At 41.4% G+C, this 24,007-nt stretch overlaps 1 protein-coding gene across 6 annotated transcripts in view; it reads right to left on the bottom strand.

The window, feature by feature from the left end:
- KIF20A (kinesin family member 20A) overlaps positions 1 to 24,007 on the bottom strand; it is a 50,498-nt gene that overhangs the window by 23,961 nt on the left and 2,530 nt on the right. For 5 of the 6 annotated variants that reach the window (XM_056574679.1, XM_056574680.1, XM_056574678.1 and 2 more), the window contains 11 exons: positions 6,198 to 6,381; positions 5,864 to 5,953; positions 5,665 to 5,784; positions 5,422 to 5,560; positions 5,161 to 5,342; positions 4,942 to 5,077; positions 4,655 to 4,855; positions 2,507 to 2,618; positions 2,353 to 2,421; positions 2,110 to 2,253; positions 1,674 to 1,839 (listed from right to left, as the gene is read on the bottom strand). In XM_056574679.1, coding sequence (XP_056430654.1) covers positions 1,674 to 1,839; positions 2,110 to 2,253; positions 2,353 to 2,421; positions 2,507 to 2,618; positions 4,655 to 4,855; positions 4,942 to 5,077; positions 5,161 to 5,342; positions 5,422 to 5,560; positions 5,665 to 5,784; positions 5,864 to 5,953; positions 6,198 to 6,356 — 1,518 coding nt within the window. In that variant the 5' untranslated portion in view covers positions 6,357 to 6,381. Of the gene's footprint in view, positions 1 to 1,673; positions 1,840 to 2,109; positions 2,254 to 2,352; positions 2,422 to 2,506; positions 2,619 to 4,654; positions 4,856 to 4,941; positions 5,078 to 5,160; positions 5,343 to 5,421; positions 5,561 to 5,664; positions 5,785 to 5,863; positions 5,954 to 6,197; positions 6,382 to 6,537; positions 6,718 to 24,007 lie in introns of those variants that run through there. The other variant, XM_056574681.1, reaches the window with a different exon arrangement.

The following is a 24,007-nucleotide window of genomic DNA, read 5'->3' on the forward strand; positions in this document are numbered from 1 at the left end:
AAAAAGGGAAAGGACAACCAGGTCTTGAGAACTCCAGACCTACGTCTGCCTCCTGCTGACACTAAGCTAAAACTGATCAGCAGGCGGGATATATCCTGCCAGGAGGGGCCGACTTTCATTTCGTATGCCTAGTGTCAGCAAGATATACCAACGGTCTCTGTGTCCCCCAAATGGAGACACTTTTTTTTGAACCCCCAACGTGACCTCATTTTGGAAACAACACCCCTCACGAAATGTAATAAGGGGTGCAGTGAGCATTTACACCCCACAGGGGTCCGACAGATTTTTGAATAAAATAAAATGTTCCGGTCCCACTTTAACGAATGTTCGTCAATCACCTGTGGGATGTTAAAGCTCACTGTACCCCCTTGTTAAGTTCCTTGAGGGTGTAGTTTCCCAAATAGCATGCCTTTTTTTATTTTCTTTTTTTTTGCGCTGTTCTGGCACCATGGGGCTTCCTAAATGTGACAAATTTGAAAATTGCTGCTAAACTTTGAAGCCCTCTGATGTCTTCCAAAAGTAGACATATTGCATATGTGAATCAATATATAATTTGGCATGTCCATTTTCCTTACAAGCAGAGAATTTCAAAGCTAGAAAAGTACTAAATCTTCAATTTTTTTCCAGAAATTTGGGAGTTTTTCACCAAGAAATTATGCAAGTATCACTGAAAATTTACCACTAACAGTAGAATGTGTCATGCAAAAAAATAAAATAAAAATTACAAAATTAAAAATGCTCTGGTCCTTAAATGGGCACTGTTACCAACTTTTTTTTTGATATGTTGTAGTACATCTGTACTACAACATATCTCTAATATAGTTTCATTATTTATTATTAACATGGTGTAATTTACATTTGAAAACCGGCCACTAGGGGTCTCCCTCCTAGTGGCCGGCTGCAGCCTGGCGTGAAGTCACGCCTGAAAAAGGACAGACAGGCGGGAGCGAGCGCATTGGCTCCCCGGCCACTGGCTGGGAGGCCAATCTCCCGCACGTGTCGTCGCCGCCCCTGCACGGGGGTTTGTGATGGAGGGAACGGGGTATTGGGGGGGGGGGGGGGGGGGGCTTTGACGGAGGGAACGGGCTAGCGCCGTAGCGCCGCATGGCACTAACTTATAGTTTATCTACACTGGGTGCCTCCAGCTTTTTCACTACTACAACTCCCAGCATGCCCTGACAGCCTATAGATGTCAGGGCAAGCTGGGAGTTGTAGTGGTGAAACAGCTGGAGGCACCCTGTGTAGATAAACTAAGGGCGGAAGTGTTGTCCCCAGCAGGCATCAGTGACGTGGTGCCTGCTGGGGAAGTCTGCCTGGTAGTGAGCACACTACCAGGCAGACAGTTATTTTTAATATAGTAAAAAGAAAAATTAAAAAGCAGGGAGGGGGTTAGGGATAGATTGGCAATAGGCAGGGACAGGAAAAAAAATAAAAAATAAATTAAAAAAAAAAAAAAAAAAACACACGATGGTGGGAGCTACCCTTTAAAGGTCAAAATGGGCTTGGTCCCCAAGGGTTTAATAAATCTGGCATACGTACCACATTAGCAGCACACAAAATAAAGGTGTAAAAAAAAGGTAAGTCACTTTAAAAGGCAGAAAAAGCCAAAATGTTACAGTGAAAATTGGTCTGGTCATTAAGGTGAAAACATTAAAAAGGTTATGTTTATCTACCTGGCTTGCAATGGCTGAGAATTTCATAGCATGTAGGGTCTCATCATAGGTTGATGCGCATTGATTTATATTCACAATCATACATGACTTTCCCCTCCCCGTGAAGAATGCTTGAAAGACACGGGTTAACTTGCTGTCCCTGAATGGAACCATATTCTGCCTCAGCCTAAGAGAAAAGAGGAGCATGTGAAGTATATCTCTGAAAGATTAGTTTAGCACAGTAAAAACAATAAATTGAACTTTCTAAAAACCATTTACACTAGATTGCTAACTGAGGACCTCAGCATTTCTTAATCTGTTAGACAAAAAGGTGTCCAATTTGTGTCTCAGATTGATAAATCTGGACCAATGTTGAAATCCAACTACATTGATCACATATGCAGCAGAGAATAAACACCACAGTTAAACACCTTTGTTACATAAAAAGGTAACTCACTTGTTTTGCTGGTTTTGTCTCAGTGCGGCAATGCAGCGGCCCAGAGTATGAAGAGATGTATTAATATTTGTTGCTTCCTTCAGACGATCCCCACTTCTCTGATCTTTGCATCGTTCTGATCCGGCCAAATCACAGAAGGTTAGCCTTTTAAAAGTAATGTTAAAGGGAGGGCATTTAAGTATGCAACTCAATAGATTTAACATGCCTTGCATAAAATTACCAGATTAAATTCATTGTACTTACTCACTAATCTTTGGAGTGAAATCATGAGTACCTTGCAAGTGGAGAATGCGAATAGAAAAGATGCTATGACTGAAAAAGGTGGAGAGAAAAAAATAAATAAATGTAAAACTAAATGGGGAATTGAAAAACAAACTAAACGAAAATGTAATCTCACCTTCGGCTGGAATTTTGGTTTATGTGTGTACTTGCAAAACTCTGATTTTTCCTGCCAACCCTCAGCAGTTTCCATGCTTCTTCAGCACTTTGAACATTAATCCAGTTTAGATCTATTGTTGAAAAAAATAAATGTTTGCTTATCAATTTAAAGCGTACCTGTCAGATCACCAAAAATGAAAAAAAAATATAAAATTATGTTGCTCAGTATCTCATCCTGATCATATACATATCGTTTATGTGTCTATGACCTATATTTCTCTCAGAATTAGCTTTATTTCTAAATTACATTAATGTTGTCGACCAGAAGCAGGAGGGGCAGGTCCCTTTCTTCTCAGGTGATAACCACTCCCCCTCCTCAGTCTCAGGGGTGAGCATCTGTAACACTTTCCTTTCTGGTTTTATGCTATACATACACTGTGCTTACAGCTTTTGCAAAACTACAGCTCCCAGCATGCCCACACATCCTTTGAGTTGTAGTTTTGCAACAGCTGGAGGCATATGATTGTAGTCCCCCTGTATTAGATACACACTGACTTTATTCATACACATGCACATTACCTAGACACAAATTTACACACACACACACACACACACACACATATATATACATGCAGGGACACTTTTTAAACAAAAAATCCTCCATTCAGTCACCAGCTTCTTTCATCATCTGCCCACAGGCAGCAGTGTACTCCCACCCCTCCCCCCTTCTCACATGGAGACTGAAGTAAACCCAGACAGTGAGGGAGTCGATCACAGCAGCTTTAGATCTGCAGACCTGTCAATCATCAAGTGGGTCTATGACATAGGTGATGACGAGTGGACACAGCCAGGCTGGTATGTATCCCAGGAGACAGGGAGGCAGTTTTTTGACTGGCTTTTTCAGTATGAAATACCGAGAAAAAAAAAAATATATATATATTATATAAAAGCAACTGCAAAGCCTATTGGTTTTGCATGCTTTACCACATGAAATGTTTATATGTTTGACAGTACCTATTTAAAGGAAGTCTGTCACTTTATCATGCTCAGAGCTTGGGGGGGGGGGCTGGGGATGTTCTTTTACACCTTGTAAGAATTCAAAAACTGGAATTTGAATTTTCACCTTCACATTGCTGCTATTCCTGTGAAACACCTAAAAGGGTTAACACTTCCTGAATGTCATTTTGAATACTTTGAGGGGTGCAGTTTTTATAATGGGGTATTTCTAATATTAAGGTTCTCCAAATCCACTTCAAAACAGAACTGGTCCCTGAAAAATTCAGATTTTGAAAATTTTGTGAAAATTTGGAAAATTGCTGCTGACCTTTGAAGCCCTCCGATTTCTTCCAAAAGTGAAAACATGTCAACTTTATGATGCAAACATATAGTAGACATATTGCATATATGAATCAATATATAATTTGGGATGTCCATTTTCCTTACAAGCAGTGAGTTTCAAAGAAGAAAAAAAAAAAAAAAAAAAAAAACTAAAAATTTTCAAATATTTAATCAAATTTGGGAATTTTATTTTTTCACCAAAAAATTATGAAAGCATCGGCGAAAATTTACCACGTAAAAACAATCTTGGAATCAGAATGAAAAGTTAAAAGAATCCCAGAGTTATTAAAGCTTAAAGTGACAGTGGTCAGATTTGCAAAAAAAAAAATGCTCCGGTCCTTAAAGGGGTTCTCTGCCCCTGGCGTGACGCAACGATGCTCCGGCCCCTGTATCACCTGTCATTACGTGCAGAGCGAACTCGCTCTGCGCAGTAATGATAGCAGGGTGCTGCATCAGCGATCCCCGGGGTCCCCAGCAGCAGGACCCCGGCGATCTGACATCTTATCCCCCATCCTTTGGATAGGCGATAAGATGTCTAGGGGCGGAGTACCCCTTTAAGGTAAAAATGGTCTTTGTCCTTAAGGGGTTAATATTCACCTCTGATACTAACTGGTCATATATTACAATCAAAACACAAAAAGGCAGAAGTTAAAATGTGCAACACACACGATTTCTCTAAGACCGCCTGTTTACACGATTTTCTGCTTGTTCCTGAAACACTGTGGCAAGAGTAGTGTGCCTAAACAATCTATTTAAAGACGTACTGTTCCTTTATCACAGAATCCCAAAACACATATACATATATATTTTTTTATGTAAGCCTTGTTACCTCTAACATATGGATTTCCATTCCTGTCCTCGCACAGTTTTAACGTGGTTCTCTTGCGATTTGGCCCAGACGGCAATGGTTCCAATAAATCATAAACAAACTCATTGTAAATTTCAAAGTATGACACCCATATGGATATCCGCACATCAGGAGGGTCCTGGAGAGAAATAGCTTCTTGAGGTCCCCAGTGTGAAGAGGTTTCTGTTGTGTAGATAAATGATTTATACTTAAATCATCAATTGTTGCGTCTAAGAATAAATAGAAAGCAGATAGCTAGACACTGGTACCTTCCAACTGACTGCTGGTTTGGTTATAATTGCTCGTAGAAGACAGCCCACCAATGCCACTATCAAAGCTCATGCTAGTGCCTGCTCGAAGCTGAGATTCGTTGCCACCACCTTTCATAGGTGTGAAAAGTTGTTCCTGCAAAAGCAAATACATAATCTTAAAGTCTCCTCCATTTAACAGGTTTATGATTGAATTCCTTAGGTTTGATCTGCACCAACCTCACGCAAAGTAGAGAGCACTGACATTTTCTTCAACTCCTCTTGACGCACTTGTTTGCTGTCCAACCAGATGACCTCATTGGAGAGAGGTTTAAGGTCAGAACTTTTGTAGAGGCGGTCATGAACACTACTGAAGATGAGGGATATGGAACGAGGAAGAATACCGCCATCCTTGTTAGTTCCTGAGGAGTTTGGAAAATCAAATTAATATGTGACACTGATCCAATATAACAAGAAAGAAAACATTCCAAACAAACTTGCCTTGTATAGTGTATGTTTTGCCTGAGTTGGTAACTCCATATGTATACACCAGCCAGTTTTGACCATTAAGGGCATCTTTTACTACATGCCGCATAGTTCCATCAAAAAACTGCTTTTGGTCAACATCTGGTCCAAAAATCTATAAAAACAAAAATAAAACGAAAAAAATAAAAATTAAAACACACTGAAATACCGTTAACTTTTATAAGAAAACTTCTTAACCTGTGATGTATGTTTCTTTACCTGAGAAAATGTAAATTTGTGTACACTCTGTCCCTGACCACGCTCAGTATTCTTCATTGCAAGAGAATCTTTAGGCGCTTGCAAGACCAAGTTCTCCTGATCTTCCACCACAACACAACCCTGGAGGGGGATAGATTTCACTTTACATAATACACCACCCAACTGCCTTTGGAACATGCATCACTAAAACCTCCCTTACCTGGTCTTCTTTTTTCTCCACTTCTCCATCTACAAACGGTCTTATCCTAACATATACCATCATTTTATCATTGCCTTCATTAGTGGATAACTAAAGTTAGAAGGGAGAAAGAAATAAAAAATATATATATATATTTTATAAATATGTATGTATGTATGTATGTATGTATGTATGTATGTATGTATGTGTGTGTTTTCCAACATAAGTACTTAATTTCTACTATTTGCCAATGATACTATGTAAGAACATAGCAGCAGTACTAAAAAGCATCCTCCAGGGGATACCCTGGCTAGAACTAACATTTACAAAAGGTCTAAACAACACCTAGTAATACCAGAGAAGCGTGTCCTAGTCCTGGTGAGATGCAAGAAAAGTCACTGAGAAGATCTTTACGAAGGCCCACCGCACACTCTGCAGCTGTAGACTCAAAGACTGGAGACTCCTCATCATCAGAGAGCACACCAAGTCCAGGAGAAATTACATTGCTTGTCATGTTGGTAGATGTTAAGGGCGTTTCCCTTTAAAAGAAGAAGGAAAAAAAAGTTAAGGTTAGTTATAGGGGTACTTCAGTAATTTTTTCCCCCTAAATCAACTAGTGCCAGAAAGTTTAATAGATTTTTTAATTACTTCTATTTAAAAAAAAAAAAAAAATCTTAATCCTTCCAGTACTTAACTGCTGTTATGATCCACAGGAAGTTCTTTTCTTTGTTGAATTTCCTTTCAGCCTGACCACAGTGCTCTCTGCTGACACCTCTGTCCATTTTAGGAAATGTCCAGAGCAGGATAGGTTTTTCTCCTACTCTGGACAGTTCCTAAAATGGACAGAGGTAACATAGTTCATAAGGTTGAAAAAAGACCAGAGTCCATCAAGCTCAACCTATAAACCTAATGAGTCCCTGAGTTGATCCAGAGGTAAAACTCTCATACTAGAGGTAAAAATTCCTTCCCGACTCGAAATATGGCAGTCAGAATAAATCCCTGGATCAACGTTCTGTCCCTATAAATCTAGTATACACCAGTAATATAACCAGGGGGATAAATAGCCGATAATTTATACCGGAATATCAGCCTTAACCGCCACAGATTATCGGTATTGGCCCTAAAAAAATAAAAATAGGTATCGGTCTATCCCTATAAAGAATCCCGTCTGTGCTGGTGTAGAAACCTTCTTTCCTCTAGACGTAGAGGATGCCCCCTTGTTATAGATACAGTCCTGGGTATAAATAGATCATGGGAGAGATCTCTGTACTGCCCCCTCATATATTTATACATAGTTATTAGGTCTCCCCATAGCCTTCTTTTTGTTCGATACTAAATAACCCTAATTCTGATAATCTTTCTGGGTACTGTAGTCCTCCCATTCCCGTATTACCCTGGTTACCCATCTTTGAACCCTCTCCAGCTCTACTATATCTTTCTTGTACACTGGTGCCCAGTACTGTACACCGTATTCTATGTGTGGTCTTACTAGTGATTTGTACAGCGGTAGAATTATTTCCATGTCGTGGCCATCTATGCCCCTATTGATGCACCCCTTGATTTCATTTGCCTTGGCCACAGCTGCCTGACACTGGTCACTACAGCTAAATTTACTATTAACTAAGACTCCCAAGTCCTTTTCCACGTCAGTCGTCCCAAGTGTTCTCCCATTTAATACATAACCCTGTCCCGGATTTTTCTTCCCCATGTGCATTACCTTACATTTATCAGTGTTGAACCTCATCTGCCACTTCCCAGCCCAAACCTCCAACCTATCCAGATCCATTTGTAACAGTGCACTGTCCTCTATTGTGTTTACCGCTTTACAGAGTTTAGTATCATCTGCAAAGATTGCTACTTTAATGACCTTGTAGAGGGGTTGAATAGTAAAGGGGTACTCCAGTGAAAAACTTTTTTCTTTTAAATCAACTGGTGGCAGAAAGTTAAACATATTTGTAAATTACTTCTAATAAAAAATCTTAATCCTTCCTGTACTTATTAGCTGCTGAATACTACAGAGGAAATTATTTTCTTTTTGGAATGCTCTCTGATGACATCACGAGCACAGTTCTCTCTGCTGACGTTATTATAATAATAACGCTTTATTTATTGCTGTCCTTAGTAGGATTAGAACCCAAGTCCCCAGCAGTGCTAACCACTGAGCCACCATGCTGACCTTAGCATACATCTGCTATGCATGGTTGCTAAAATGGACAGAGATGTCAGCAGAGAACACTGTGCTCGTGATGTCATCAGTGTTGCAAAAAGAAAGGAATTTCCTCTGTAGCATTCAGCAGCTAATAAGTACTGGAAGGATTAAGATTTTTTAATAGAAGTAATTTACAAATATGTTTAACTTTCTGCCACCAGTTGATTTAAAAGAAAAAAAGGTTTTCACCGAAGTACCCCTTTAACCCCTTCATGACCCAGCCCATTTTCACCTTCATGACCTGGGCATTTTTTGAAAATCTGACCACTGTCACTTTAAACATTAATAACTTTGGAATGCTTTTACTTATCATTCTGATTCCGAGATTGTTTTTTCGTGACATATTCTACTTTATGTTATCGGTAAAATTTCACTGATATTTGTATCCTTTCTTGGTAAAAAATCTAAAAATTTCATGAAAATTTTGAAAATTTAGAATTTTTCTAACTTTGAAAGTCTCTGCTTGAAAGGAAAATGGATATTCCAAATAAATTACATATTGATTCACATATACAATATGTCTACTTTGTGTTTGCATTAAAAAATTGACAAGTTTTTACTTTTGGAAGACACCAGAGGGCTTCAAAGTTCCGCAGCAATTTTCCAATTTTTCTCAAGATTTTCAAAATCGTAATTTTTCAGGGCCCAGTTCAGGTTGGAAGTGGATTTTAAGGATCTTCATATTAGAAATACCCCATAAATGACCCCATTATAAAAACTGCACCCCCCAAAGTATTCAAAATGACATTCAGTAAGTGTTTTAACCCTTTAGGTGTTTCACAGGAATAGCAGCAAAGTGAAGGAGAAAATTATAAATCTTCATTTTTTACACTCGCATTTTCTTGTAGACCCAATTTTTGAATTTTTACAAGGGGTAAAAGGAGAGAAATCACCCTAAAATTGGTAACCCAATTTCTCTTGAGTAAGGAAATACCTCATATGCGTATGTAAAGTGTTCGGCGGGCGCAGTAGAGGGCTCAGAAGGGAAGGAGCGACAATGGGATTTTGGAGAGCGAGTTTTTCTGAAAGGGTTTTTGGGGGGGCATGTCCCATTTAGGAAGCCCCTATGGTGCCAGAACAGTGGACCCCCCCCCCCCCACATGTGACCCCATTTTGGAAACTATACCCCTCATGGAATTTAATAAGGGGTGCAGTGAGCATTTACACCCCACTGGCGTTTGACAGATATTTGAAACAGTGGACTGTGCAAATCAAAAATTTTATTTTTCATTTTCACAGACCACTGTTCCAAAAATCTGTCATACACCAGTGGGGTGTAAATGCTCACTGCACCCCTTATTACATTCCGTGAGGGGTGTAGTTTCCAAAATGGGGTCACATGTGGATATTTATTGTTTTGCGTTTGTCAGAACTGCTGTAACAATCAGCCACCCCTGTGCAAATTGCCTCAAATGTACATGGTGCACTCTCCCTTCTGGGCCTTGTTGTGCGCCCCCAGAGCACTTTGCGCCCACATATGGGGTATCTCCGTACTCAGGAGAAATTGCATTACAAATTTAGAGGGTCTTTTTTCCCTTTTACCTCTTGTGAAAATGAAAAGTATAGGGCAACACCAGCATGTCAGTGTAAAAAAATTATTTTTTTACACTAACATGCTGGTGTAGACCCCAACTTCACCTTTTCATAAGGGGTTAAAGAAGAACAAGCCCCCCCAAAATTTGGAAGGCAATTTCTCCCGAGTACGGCAATACCCCATATGTGTCCCAAAACTGTTGCCCTGAAATATGACAGGGCTCCAAAGTGAGAGAGCGCCATGCGCATTTGAGGCCTGAATTAGGGATTTGCATAGGGGTGGACATTCTACGCCAGTGATTCCCAAACAGGGTGCCTCCAGCTGTTGCAAAACTCCCAGCATGCCTGGACAGTCAATGGCTGTCCGGCAATACTGGGAGTTATTATTTTGCAACAGCTGGAGGCTCCGTTTTGGAAACAGTAGCGTACCAGACGTTTTTCATTTTTTGGGGGGGGGGGGGGGCTGTGTAGGGGTATGTGTATATGTAGTGTTTTTTACTTTTTATTTTAGGTTAGTGTCAGTGTAGTGTAGTGTTTTTAGAGTACAGTCACATGGGCAGAGGTTCACAGCAAGTTTGCCGCTGGAAGTTTGAGCTGCAGCGCAAAATTTGCGCCATCTCAAACTTGCAGCACTCACTGTAAACCTCCGCCCATGTGAGTGTACCCTGTACATTCACATTGGGGGGAGGGGGCAAACATCCAGCTGTTGCAAACTCAGAGCATGCCCTTTGGCTGTCCGTGCATGCTGGGAGTTGTAGTTTTGCAACAGCTGGAGGAACACTGGTTTGGAAACACTAAGTTAAGTAATAAACTTTCAAGTGTTTTGCAACCAAACTTAGTGTTTCCAAACGAGTGTGCCTCCAGCTGTTGCAAAACTACAACTCCCAGCATGCATGGTCTGTCAGTGCATGCTGGGAGTTATAGTTTTGCAACAATTGCAACAGCTGGAGGCACTGAGGTAGGAAACGGACAATGTTTCCCAACTAGTGTGCCTCCAACTAGTGTGCTGGAAGTTGTTGCAAAACTACAACTCCCAGCATGCCCAGACTGCCAAGGCATGCTGGAAGTTGTAGTTCGGCAATATCTGAAGGATCAGATGTTGCCGAACTACAACTTCCAGCATGCTTGGGCAGTCTGGGCATGCTGGGAGTTGTAGTTTTGCAACATCTGGAGGTCCACAGTTTGGAGACCACTGTATAATGGTCTCCAATCTGTACTCTTCCAGATGTTAGAGAACTACAACTCCCAGCATGCCAGTACAGACTGAGCATGCTGAGATTTGTAGTTTTGCAACATCTGGAAGAGCACAGATTGGAGACCATTATACAGTGGTCTCCAAACTGTGGACCTCCAGATGTTGCAAAACTACAACTCCCAGCATGCCCAGAAAGCCAAAGGCTGTCTGGGCATGCTGGGAGTTGCAGTTTTGAAACTCTCAGAGGCAGCAGTGAGATCGCTTTACGGCGATCTCACTGCTGCCAATGAAGATGCCGCACTGCTGCCGGAAACTCACCTCCGGGACGCAGCGCAGCCGGGACCGAACGGAGGACCCCGGGACACCGCACCGACGGGTAAGTGATGCCGGGGGACGGGTCAGGGACACTTAGAGCGGTGTGTGTCCCGATCCCCGTAATCGCAACTCACACACCGCGCTGCTAAGTATTCTGATAGCGAAACGCTGCTATCAGCTAGTCAGATTTGACCAGCTGATAGCAGCGATCGCTGGGGGGGGGGGGGTGGGGGACGAAACCCCCCCGTGGTCGCACGGTAAGATGGCTGGCTATCAGTGATAGCCAACATCTTTCCAGGCGCTGCGGGATGCCGCGAGTAGCGGCAGTAATGTCCATGACGTACCTGTATGTCATGGGTCGGGAACACCTTGCCACCCATGACGTACAGGTATGTCATAGGTCGGGAAGGGGTTAATGAATATATTAAACAGGAACCCTGTGGTACCCCACTAGTAACAGTCACCAGAATAAGTACCATTAATAACCACCCTCTGTTTCCTATCACTGAGCCAGTTACTTACCCACTTACATTTTCCCCCAGCCCCATCCTTCTCATTTTATGCACCAACCTTTTATGTGGCAATGTATCAAATGCTTTGGAAAAATCCAGATATACAACATCCAGCGATTGCCCCTGGTCCAGTCTGGAGCTCACCTCCTCATAAAAGCTAAATCAGGTTAGTTTGACAGGACCGATCCCTCAGAAAACCATGCTGATATGGGGTCATACGTTTATGTTTAGCAAGATATTTCAGAATAGCACCCCTTAGAAAAGCCTCAAACAATTTACATAGAATGGAGGTATATAATTCCTGGGGCCACCTTTTGTCCCCTTTTTAAATATTGGCATCACATTTTCCATGCGCCAGTTCTGGGGAACAGTCCCTGTTACTTTAGAGTCCCTGAATGTTAAAAATAGAGGTCAATTACATTACTTAATTCCTTTAGCCCAAAGGGGTGAATGCCATCTGGACCTGGTGATTTGTCTAGATATTTAGACGTAACAAAACTTTGTGTGAACCCAGCCTTAGACAGGTGACCTGTACTGGGGAGTTTACCTTATTTCGCGTTTCACCTGGCAATTCATTTTCCTCGGTGAATACAGTGGAGAATTTTAAATATTTGCTTTTTCCTGATCCCCATTTATAATTTCTTATTTTTTTTAAAGGGCCAACACTTTCATTTTTGACCTTTTTGCTATTTATATAGTTAAAGAACATTTTGAGGTTAGTTTTACTCTCTTGGGCAACAAGTTGGTCTCTTTTTGCGGCTTTTATCTGTTTATTTTTCTTTTTTTTTACATTTTCTCTCTATAGCTTTTTTAAGGGGTATTCCAGGAAAAAACACATATACATATATATACATATACATATACATCTCAACTGGCTCCAGAAAGTTATACAGAAAAGTAGTAATTTACAAATCTGTTTAAGTACTGAAAGGATTAAGATTTTTTAATAGAAGTAATTTACAAATCTGTTTAACTTTCTGGAGCCAGTTGAAAATATATATATATAAAAATAATAAAGTTTTTGCCTGGATAACCCCTTTAATGCTTCTTCACTGCAGTCCTCTTTTAGTAGTTAAAATGTTTTTTTGTCATTTATTGCCCCTTAACATTTTTATTCATCCATATTGGTTCTTTTGTTTCCATAAAAAGGTATATACATCTTATAGTGAGAGTTTAAGATATTTTTAAAAGTCTCCGATTTAGGGTCAGTATTCTTGTTTTTGAGGACATTATCCCATTTTATATTGTTAAGGGCGTCTCTGAGTTGATCAAACTTTGCCTTCCTAAAGTTCATTGTTTTTGTGGCCCCTTGCGAGGTTCCCTTATTGAAGAACAAGTTATAATGTATTATATTATGATCACTATTTCCTAGGTGTACTTCTACTTGCACATTAGTTACTCTGTCAGTTCTGTTGGTTATTATTATGTCTAGTAGGGCGCCCCCTCTGGTCGGGCCCTGCACCATTTACGACAGATATTTGTCTTTAGCTATAGCCAGAAACCGGTTTCCTTTATGAGATTCACAGGTCTCAGTCTCCCAGTTTATATCAGGATAGTTAGAGTCCCCCATTATTATCACCTCATTCTGATTTGCTGCCTTGTTTATTTGCCTCAGTAATTGATCTTCTGCCTCTTCCATTATGTTTGGTGGCTTATAGCAAAACCCTATTAGGAATTCCCCCCCCCCCCCCCCCCATCATCATCTCCATAGAATTCTACCCATAATGCCTCCACATTATCGTTTCCCTCCCATATATCCTCCTGCAGTGCGGCCTTCAGACTGGACTTTACATAAAGACAAACTCCTCCCCCTTTCCATTTTGTCCGATCCTTCCTGAATAGACTATAACCCTGTATGTTGACCGCCCAGTCATAGCCATCGTCAAACCAAGTTTCTGTATCATATTCCTCCTCAGACTTCATCAACTCCAGTTGGTCAGTTTTACCAGGCGATCATCATAAATAGGATACATACATTAATTATCTATTATTATTATTTGGTGATAGTATTATTACATTGCACTAATATTGTGGTGAATTTTATCTAGCTATACAATTAAATGCTAAGTTTTACGGCACCTTTATAAATATTTTTTCTTTAGTTTTTGATCCGCAAGGTGTGGTCGCTAAGGCAGACGTGAGGCCCTACTACTTACGTACTATAATTGTTATTTAAGCTGGCATGGCAGGATTCATTGCAGGAACTGTTAACTTGGACGAATGGCTTTCAGAAGCAAGAGACATTTTCTCTGAGAAAACTCTTGCACAAACTAAACCGACTCCATCTCTAAAATCAAGCATTTAGAGAACTAACCAACTGTCATAAACAGTTTACAGCATCATTTTGGGAGGTGCAATCTTTTGAAAATTATCTCAAACACAAAATAGTGCCTAGGGGACTAAGGGTACCTACCCTACCAGCACTCAGACTGCGTACATCCCCAGTACTTAAAAAGTGGGAGGAAACTGCTACAGACTGCTCATTAAAATTTATTAATATATTGTTGGAGGAGGAGAAAGTTAATCTTGAGCTCCTGGGTAATAGACTCAAAGAACAAAAAGAGCTCGTGCTGCGGTTCAAGACTGACCCTGAATTTACATCTAAGGAAACCCAACTAAAGGTCTCCATAGAGCGCTTCCAATATAATTTAAAAGAGAGGAAGCATTCTCAATTTGTGCGGGACCTCCAAGAATTCCGAGAAAGTCGAGCTTATTCAGTCTTGACCCGCAATACAACACAGAGAGAACCTGATACGGACCTGTCAACCTCTGACACTGACCTGTCGGACGTGGACAGATCTACACGTACCAACAATAGGGGTAGAGGCTATTCCAGACCCAGGAGACCAAGGGGTCCAAGGAATTATTCAAACAGACCCCCTCCCCCTCCTTCCCAACAACACTATTATCCATCTAACCCTCAACCATGGGGCAATCGTGGGGATACAAATGCTCCCCAAAACTATACGTCCACATCTTCCTCCTCATCTCAGTCTTTTTTAGACAGCCAACAGGGCCAATATCAACTGCGATATCGCCCAGAAAGAGGTCGATATCCGGCCTAAATCCTGAGGATAAGGGTCAAGTTATTAATCTCTCGTCACATAATCTTACACTATCCCAGTTAGAACTTCTAAAAAAAGGGCTCTCATTTATTCCTACCATGCAATTTGATCTTTTCACCTGGACTAAGGATATACATCTTTATGCTAGAAAATTAAGGTGGCACAAGTTCCACAAGTTGCGTGAAAGGAGAGAAGCTAGAGAGAATGGTATGACTGTACAAGATTTGCAGACTACACGACAACTTATGTCTCTCTTGGAGGATAACGAGAGGGTAGCTGGCGAGGGCCCTTACACTAACTGTAAATTACCTAACCGCTCTTTTCCACCTGTGGGCGATATTTCATGTATTGATGTTTTTGTGGACTTGGTGACAAGGGAATTTATGTCTATATCTGGCTCTATTCCCTTTAGGGAGAATAATCTTAGTCGCCAAGAAAAGGCGGCCCTAAGGGAGCTAGAGATGAGGGATAATCTTGTCATCAAGTCCTCAGATAAAGGAGGAAATGTGGTTCTTCTGGATAGAAGTCTGTATGTCAGCATGTGTAGGCGACTCTTAGATGATGAACACACCTATGAAAAACTATCCAATAACCCTACGCAGGGCTACCTTCGTGAATTGAAAGAACTACTCGGTCAAGCGAAATCCAATAGGCTCATCTCTGATGAAGAATATGAATTTTTGTTGCCCGAGACTCCCGTTACGCCCACCTTTTATGCACTCCCCAAAATACATAAAGGTATTTCACCATTGAAGGGTCGTCCCATTGTGGCAGGTATTGGGAGTCTCGGGCAAAATATAGGTATCTACGTGGATAAAGTTCTTCGAGAATTTGTTCACTCATTACCGTCCTATACACGGGACACTTTGGACCTCCTGAACAAACTAGAGGGTCTCACCATTGAAGAAGATACCTGGTTGGCCTCGATAGACGTGGAGGCCCTGTATTCCTCGATTCCGCATGAAGTTGGTATTCATGCGGTCTCTCACTTTCTCACATCTAGGGGTATCTATCATCATGCCCACAATAAGTTTGTACTGGATATTTTGTCATTTATTTTGACCCATAATTTTTTTCTCTTCGAGGGGCGGTACTTCCACCAGCTCAGGGGGACGGCGATGGGGAGCCCATGCGCCCCATCGTATGCCAACCTCACCCTGGGCTGGTGGGAGGCCACCACCGCCTTCTCAGACGAGCGGGAACATCTTTCTATTAGCGCGACCTTTTGGTCGCGCTATATAGATGACATTTTCATTTTATGGACTGGCTCCAGGACAGAATTTGAGGAGTACCTTCGGGTACTGAACAACAACGACTTGGGGCTCTCCTTTACATTTGAGATTCAGCAAGAGGGGCTGGCATTCCTGGATGTCTATGTCTGTAAAGACAGTGCTGGTGGACTGCAGACATCGGTATATAGGAAGGACACTGCAACCAATTGTCTCCTGAGATGGGAGAGCTGCCACCCGGTCCCCCTTAAACGGGGGATACCGAGGGGGCAGTATCTCCGTCTCAGGAGGAATTGCTCAGCTAGGGCTGAATTTAAGAGACAGGCAAAGGATCTCCGAACCAGATTTTTGACAAGAGGTTATCCAGACTATACCTTAAGATCGGCTTATCGTTTTGCCCTTGAACAAGATAGAGCACAATTGCTCGTACCGAGGGCAAAAACTGACACTAAACAACCGCTCAGAATTATTGGTACCTTTGATGTTCAATCCAAACGTGTGAGAGAAGTAATTGGTCAGTACTGGAACATCCTACAGTTAGACCCAGATCTATCTGAGGTAGTGGGTGAACGCCCTGAGATAACCTTCCGGAGAGGGAAAAGCCTAGGGGACAATCTGGTGCATTCCCATCTACCAGTACAATCCAACCAGACCTGGCTAGACAGATACTCCTCTCCTGGGTGTTATCGTTGTGGGCATTGTAAAGCTTGCCCGAGTATACAAAAAACTAAGGTTGTATTGTATGGTGATACTGGTTTGAGGCATGAGATCAGGAGCTTTATAAACTGCAGTACTAAGGCAATAGTGTATGTAGCCCTTTGTCAATGTGGGGCCAAATATGTCGGCAAGACCCTGCGGGAATTTAGACGCAGGGTCCTGGAACACTTGGGAGATATACGGCACAAGAGGGACACCCCAATTTCCACCCATATTAACACAATACACCAAGGGGATTATAAATGTTTATCCTTCGTGGGTCTGGAACAAATTAAACCATCACCTAGAGGGGGGAATTTGGACAAAGTCCTCTTGCAAAGGGAAACAAAGTGGATCTTTAAGTTCAAATCTATGTCCCCAGGAGGATTGAATGAGCAGTTGTCTTTTGCTCCATTTTTATAACCTATATCTTTACTCAATACATCCTCGACTCTTTAGATATTTTTACCTTATGACATTACGGACCTCTTCCCTTGATTGGGTGGAATGATAGGTAGACAGGGACGGTTGTAGCTGACCGGTATGTCTAGTACCACCCATACCTAGGGCATAATAGGGATCTATAGGAGGTTCCAGAATACGGTACCGCCCTTATTAGGGCGTCCATGCCGTCTAGGTTTAGGGATGTTTTCTAGGGACTCTTAGGGTTTGGTAGACCCATAGGGCCCAGCTATCTTTCCCCTCCCTCTCTCCCCCCCCCCCCCCCCGTTTCCCCTCCCCCCATTTTCATGTTAGGTAGAGGTCCGTATGCATATAGGATTATTAGCGTGTTTATATTATATGCAAGCTATCAACGCTTGGCTAATGGTTTGATATAGCTACGTATTAAACTTGTCTAGATTGATAAATGGAGTATTTTTGCCAGGTCTAATAGAGAGAGGATTATTATAAATATTTTTATTCCCTCCCCCTTGTTTTCAATTCCTTTTTCATCTTACATAAGTTTTTCGTTTTGTATGCCCAATAGCGGTGCCAGTTATAAGCTCCTGATCTTTTCTTCAGCACCAGTTCCCAATATTCCCCTTTTATCCTTGTCGTATTTTCCATTGCATTAGGGTGACCTCTTGGAGTCTTATGTATCTTCAAGTATATAATAGGTTGGAACAGTACCTCTATTATATACACTAAAAGATGCTTTTAGCTATGTACAGTTCTAATCCTGTATAATCAGAGTTATGAATTACCGGTGTATATATCCCTTCTAAGTTATACGTTGTTTCTGCATACTCTTCCCATATGAGCCAGCCTTTAGTAATTTGATAATGGTTGTAACCAGCGCTCCCCGTCAGTTATCGGCAATGTCCGGAGCCTTTCGGCTCCGGGAACAGAGCCACGCCCATGTACAGCGTCACATGGGTGGTGCTCATGTGACGGGTCCCGGAAGCGCTGGTCTACAAAAGGACGCCGGCGCGCATACAGGGCGCGTGTATCCCGGCAGACGGTCGGGTCCCCTGCCACTGCAGGACGTGCGCGATTGTTCGCCTTTCTTCACTGTAAGTACAAGTCCTCTTTGGGATGCCTTACTTATCTAAATGTATGAGGACTCGATATATATATGTTTTTCTTAACTAAGATGTACCCTGGTCTGTTTCTAGGCAGCTCAGGTCGGGTCTCCTATAGTTCAGTGGGAGTACAACCATCATTAACTGTCTTGATGAAGATAGGGTAAGCCCTCTTCTCTTTTTTATTATATATATTTAGTATCTGTATTTGATCTTTTTTCAGGTTATCTGGTACATCTATTTACAGTACAGTGGACCTGGAATTATTCATATAGGAGGCATTTTTGAGACAACCCCGCACTATCATTGGTATCATTCCAGAGTGGGTTTATCGTTACCCAGAGGGGAGGTGTCTTGCATTGGATGAACAAATCCTTTAATATAATCTAATGTTTGCTCCACCTGGAGCGGTCTAGAGCTGCAGTGTTGCACTTTAATAAATGTGGTCATTAAAGGCTGTGACCATTCATATTATTCTCTATATAGGATTATTTACCCTTTTGAGTGTTTTATTAACCCTTTGTGTTTTGTGTTACCCCTGAGGAAGCCTGGTTATCTATGTGATAATGAGTAAACTTAACCAGGCAGAAACGCGTCGGGTATACTTGGGGTTATCTTTACGCATACTTCAAGCAATCAGATATGTATTGTGAATGGTTCGCTTAAACATACCAGGCGATCATCATAAATAGGATACATACATTAATTATCTATTATTATTTGGTGATAGTATTATTACATTGCACTAATATTGTGGTGAATTTTATCTAGCTATACAATTAAATGCTAAGTTTTACGGCACCTTTATAAATATTTTTTCTTTAGTTTTTGATCCGCAAGGTGTGGTCGCTAAGGCAGACGTGAGGCCCTACTACTTACGTACTATAATCAGTTTTAGTGGACAGACTTCTGGCATTAGTCAACATGCAATTCAATGCTGTATGTTTTTTTTTTCCTTTGAAGCCTCTCTCTCTATTAACTATTAACTATTCTAACCCCTCCCTCCGCTCCACCCCCAGGTACATTAATAAGTCCCCCACTATCTACACTATCTTCCCCCTCTATGTTGTAGGTTCCCTTCCCCCCAATCCCTAGTTTAGGCCGACTGAACGCTGTATTTAAAATTAGACACAAGCCAGAGTCCTGAAGTTTCGCTGGCAACCCAGCTTCATCAGAGGACTGACAGCTAGTGAATACTGGAAGTACACCCTCCCCTTATATAGACTCTCCTGATGTCATCTGTCAGTGCCCCCTTAATTCAGCCAATAATTAAACAGGGATCGGGACACATGTACATCAGTGGTGTATTATATATAGCGTGGTACTGACACCCAGTGGCATCAAGGTGAATCACTACATTCATTTTTCACTTCATTATTTTAAGCACATCATTAAGGTTACATTTTAAAACACTTTTTTTTTGGGGGGGGAGGGGGGGGGGTTCTAGTTTAGGGTACCCCTTTGGGGTTTCCCCTAAAGTTGTTGTAACGATTATTTACCCTGTTACCTCCTGGGGTTTATTGTTGTTCACAAGAACACAGCACCTATGTTAAAAGGGGTACTTAGCCAGAAAGTTTTTTTGTTTATTAAATAAATATGCCTAGGCTGACTGCTGTAGGGATTATCCCAAAATTAGCTACTTTTCATTTATCCTGTGGACAGGGGGTAACTTGACTGGTAGGGGTTAGCCAAGTGTACCTTATCCATGTGAATGGAGTGGCAGAATACATGTTCAGCCACCGCTACAATCACAGTCTATGGGACTTCTGAACATTGCCTTGTGCTGATTTTTAACCATGTTCAGATGTTCTGTAGAGATGAAATGAAGCAGTGACTGGACATGTGCGTGCCACTGGTCACTGGTGGGACAATTAAACTATTAGCTGCAGGATGTAACTGCAACATCATGCAGCTATTGGTCAGTCATGGTTTCACCCACATACGATGATGGCGACTGCCATTCACCCCCTCTTTTTTGCAAAGTAAACTTACTAGTTGTGCAGATGTGAGCACCAGGGAGCAGAACAGGAAAGACCATTTTTTACTGCTAGGACAATCCCTTTCATGTCCATCTAATGTAAACGTGGGTTTCTAAGTACATCCAACAACTACTTTAGAGGATTAAATATTTAGTTTTACCTGTTGGATATGATATCACTATTGGTAAAACAAAAATGCATTGGGATTATAGCTGAACAACTGTTTACCATATGTTCACTGACAGACTATAACCCTAGGCTATTTTTAGTTGGGAAACTGTTTTGTGTGAGCTTATAAAATGCTAAACAGCATAAAACAGAGCCGCTTCCATCTACGCTGCACCGTTAGCTCCCTAGGCATTCTGCCTACATCTGTCTCGTTCAAGCAGCTCACTTGGCGCCACTCCTTTCCATACCTAACCTGTTAGTCAAGGTTTTAAAAATAACTAATGTTTCCATAATGTAAAAATTAAGCGTCAGGGTCTAAGGAGCAGCACAGAGCAAGACACCAGACTGCTACAAATATAAGTTTTTTTGCATGAGCTACAAATGGCTGCAACACTGTTGGTAGAAGACCAAATCTACTGGATTTCAGAACCAGTGCCATTTTAGCAGCACAACATTGTCATCAGGAGGAGCCAGCCAGTGGTGAAAGTCCTTTGTCAGTAAGCCAGTTCACCGACATGGGATCCACCACCTTCTAGCCATATAATCTAGTGCAATTTAGATTAAATATTTACTTCTACAGAAGGATATAACAAGCCCCATTACATCAGTTTTGCCTACAGCACCAGTACACATGAACACAAAGTTCTGTTTATATATACACCACACATAGTCCCAGCAGTTTATCATGCACAAGCTTTAGCAATATACTAAAGTCAAATATTTGCTTTTGCATAATATAGTAAAGTCAAGTTTTTGCACAAAGCTCATTTGGGCAAACGTATGCACTTTTTGATGGGTTTACACCGCCCTTGACACACGAAGTGGGCAGGCATTCAGGGACAGCAGACTTACTATAGTTCATGCCAGTAAATGACATGAACTATAGAGGAAATGTACGTTAGCTCAGAACATGCATAGATTTTCAGCACACCTCTACCAAACCCAAAAGGCATATGAAATGCTGTTTAAGTAAAATTTCACCCACTGAGTTTAAATGGCTAAACATGATCCAATAGTGACTGTATTTGGTCCACATATACTGTATCTGGTTGTATTGCTGCAGCCATGAGCCCTGCGCAGAAGGAGTGTACATTAGTGAAATGGACTGAATGTAGTCACTAGTAGACCCTGTTTAGTCTGGTAACCTATAGGAGACCTCTAGGAGTATGCAACAGTATACCTTTTTGACAGATTGCCAGTGTATACCAGTGACACATAGGCAAAATGTGATGTGAATGGGCCCCGACCTTCCTTACAGCACTATCCAATGCTTCAAACAATTGTAGCCGAAGTTCCAACCAGTCCTGTCCTCACAGCTACAATGCCTGGTATATATCAAATAAAGCAGCATTTTTTGGGTGATTTCCCCCCCCCCCCCCCCCCCCCATCTTATAAGAAATATAATTTTAGGACTGGACTACTCCTTTAATTTAAGATTGAATATAAGAATATATATATTAAAGAAAACAAAATTAAGGAATTTGTTCATGTTACTAAAAGGGTCAAAATGCTGACAAGAGTCAGCAAAAGCAGGTCTAGAGCTTGCTTTACACCATGTTCGGCCTGTGTTGGCGATCTGCCATTGACACTGCATACCAGCGGCACCAAGAACTGAACTCAACTATTTTTTCAGTATAGCTGAAACAAAACAACCAGTCATCTCAGCCATAACAAGTCTAGGGGGTATTCCCATCTACTGGTTAGGTCATAAGCATCTGAGATACAGGTCCCAACATATGTCAAAAAGCCCCCAGAAATGGATGGCAACAAAGCGCTGGAGAGTTCTGAAGTGGCCAGCAATGAGTCCAGATCTAAATCCCATTGAACACCTGTGGAGAGATCTTAAAATTGCTGTTGGGAAAAGGAGTCCTTCCAATAAGAGAGACCTGGAGCAGTTTGCAAAGGAAGAGTGGCCAACATTCCCGCTGAGAGGTGTAAGAAGCTTATTGATGGTTATAGGAAGCAACTGATTTCAGTTATTTTTTTCCAAAGGTTGCGCACCCAAATATTAAGGTAAGAGTGCCAATAATTGTGTCCAGCCCATTTTTGGAGTTTGGTGACATTATGTCCAATTTGCTCTTTTTCCTCCTTTTTTGGTTTAATTCCAATACACACAAAGGGAATAAACGTGTATAGCAAAACATGTGTTAGGCTGGAATTCCACTGAGGTTATTTTTTTGCAAAAAACGCCATAAAAAAAAAACGCCAATTTTCCCAGTGTTTTTTCAGTGAAAAAAAAACGCCACGTCCAGATGTTAGCTGCAAGTCAATAGTAAACTGCAAAATGCCAGATTCACTTGGCGTTTTTCAGTTTGGCGTTTTTCAGCAATTTCGTATCAGTAGTGATACCCGCTGTGATCTTTCCTACTACTACTCCCAACATGGAGCACACACTGCTCCATGCTGGGAGCTGTAGTACCTGCATTAATAGACAGTTCACAGCAGGTGTCAGAAATTACACTCGCTGCGATCTGTCTATTAATTAGAGTGTGCTCCATGTTGGGAGTAGTAGTACCTGAAGTTAAGGACATCACAGCTGGTGTCACTACTGACACCTGCTGCGATCGTCCTGTCTATGGCAGAGATAGAGCAGCTGTATACTGCGCTCACATCCCTGCTCTATACTCTTGGCCGGCCACTCATTCATTCATATTTTCCTCAGAGCTGTGATTGGCTGCAACCATCCGGCCAATCACAGCTCTGGGCGGAATATATGAACAGCCAGTGATGTGAATAGAACATCACTCAAGAGTATAGAGCAGAGGTGCGAGCGCTGTATAGAGCCGCTCCATCTCTGCTATATTATGGACGATTGCATCGGGTGTCAAGACTGACACCCGGAGCGATATGTCTATAGTACAGGTACTACTACTCCCAGCATGGAACAGTGTGTTCCATGCTGGGAGTAGTAGTACTACATAAAAAATAAAGTTAAACACACCCATACTTTAAAAAAATAAAAAAATAAAAACATTTAGTTAAATACATTTTTACATCTCTACTGCATCCTATTTTATTTATTTTTTGGTACCCAACTATTTTGTAAAAAAAAAAAAAAAAAAAAAAAAAAAAAAAAAACACGCCAAAGGGGCCAAAAACGGCAAATTCCACACAAAGGTAACAACGCCAGAAAAAAAAACATAAAAACGCAAGGAAAAACTGGCAGTTTGTCTTGCGTTTTTTAAGAAAAAAATAAAAAATAAATCACAGGGCAAAAATCTCTGTGGAATTCTAGCCTTACTGCAATGCTTTTCTGTGAGAAATACTTCATTTTCCTCAGAAAATTTCAGGGGTGCCAACATTTACGGCCATGACTGTACATATTAAATGTGTATTCTCACCCAGACACACACACCGTATCCTGCACAGATGTGATGCGCAGGATTTGAAGCTGCAGAGTACAGTGTGAACTAAATAGCTTGAAATGCTGCACATCAAATATGTGCAGGACACGGTCAGTGTGAATAGACCTTTAAATTATATGCACACAAACAGTGTGATGGTGTCATGGATGATGGACTCTTCTTACAGGATACTTTACAGGTAATACCATTGACTTAGAACTATGTCATTTTATTTATCTGTATTGTGCAACCGCCACTTTAAAACAAAGGAATCAGTATTGGGTCTTAAAAAAAAGACGAACTATTGGGGCATCCCTAGTTCTAAAGATGGATGCGGGTCCCAGATCTATCAGACATTTATAGCATATCCTGTGGAAATGCCACAAGTGTCAGACGG

The sequence above is a fragment of the Hyla sarda genome, chromosome 4 (genome assembly GCF_029499605.1).
Source record: "Hyla sarda isolate aHylSar1 chromosome 4, aHylSar1.hap1, whole genome shotgun sequence".
Taxonomy (NCBI): domain Eukaryota; kingdom Metazoa; phylum Chordata; class Amphibia; order Anura; family Hylidae; genus Hyla; species Hyla sarda.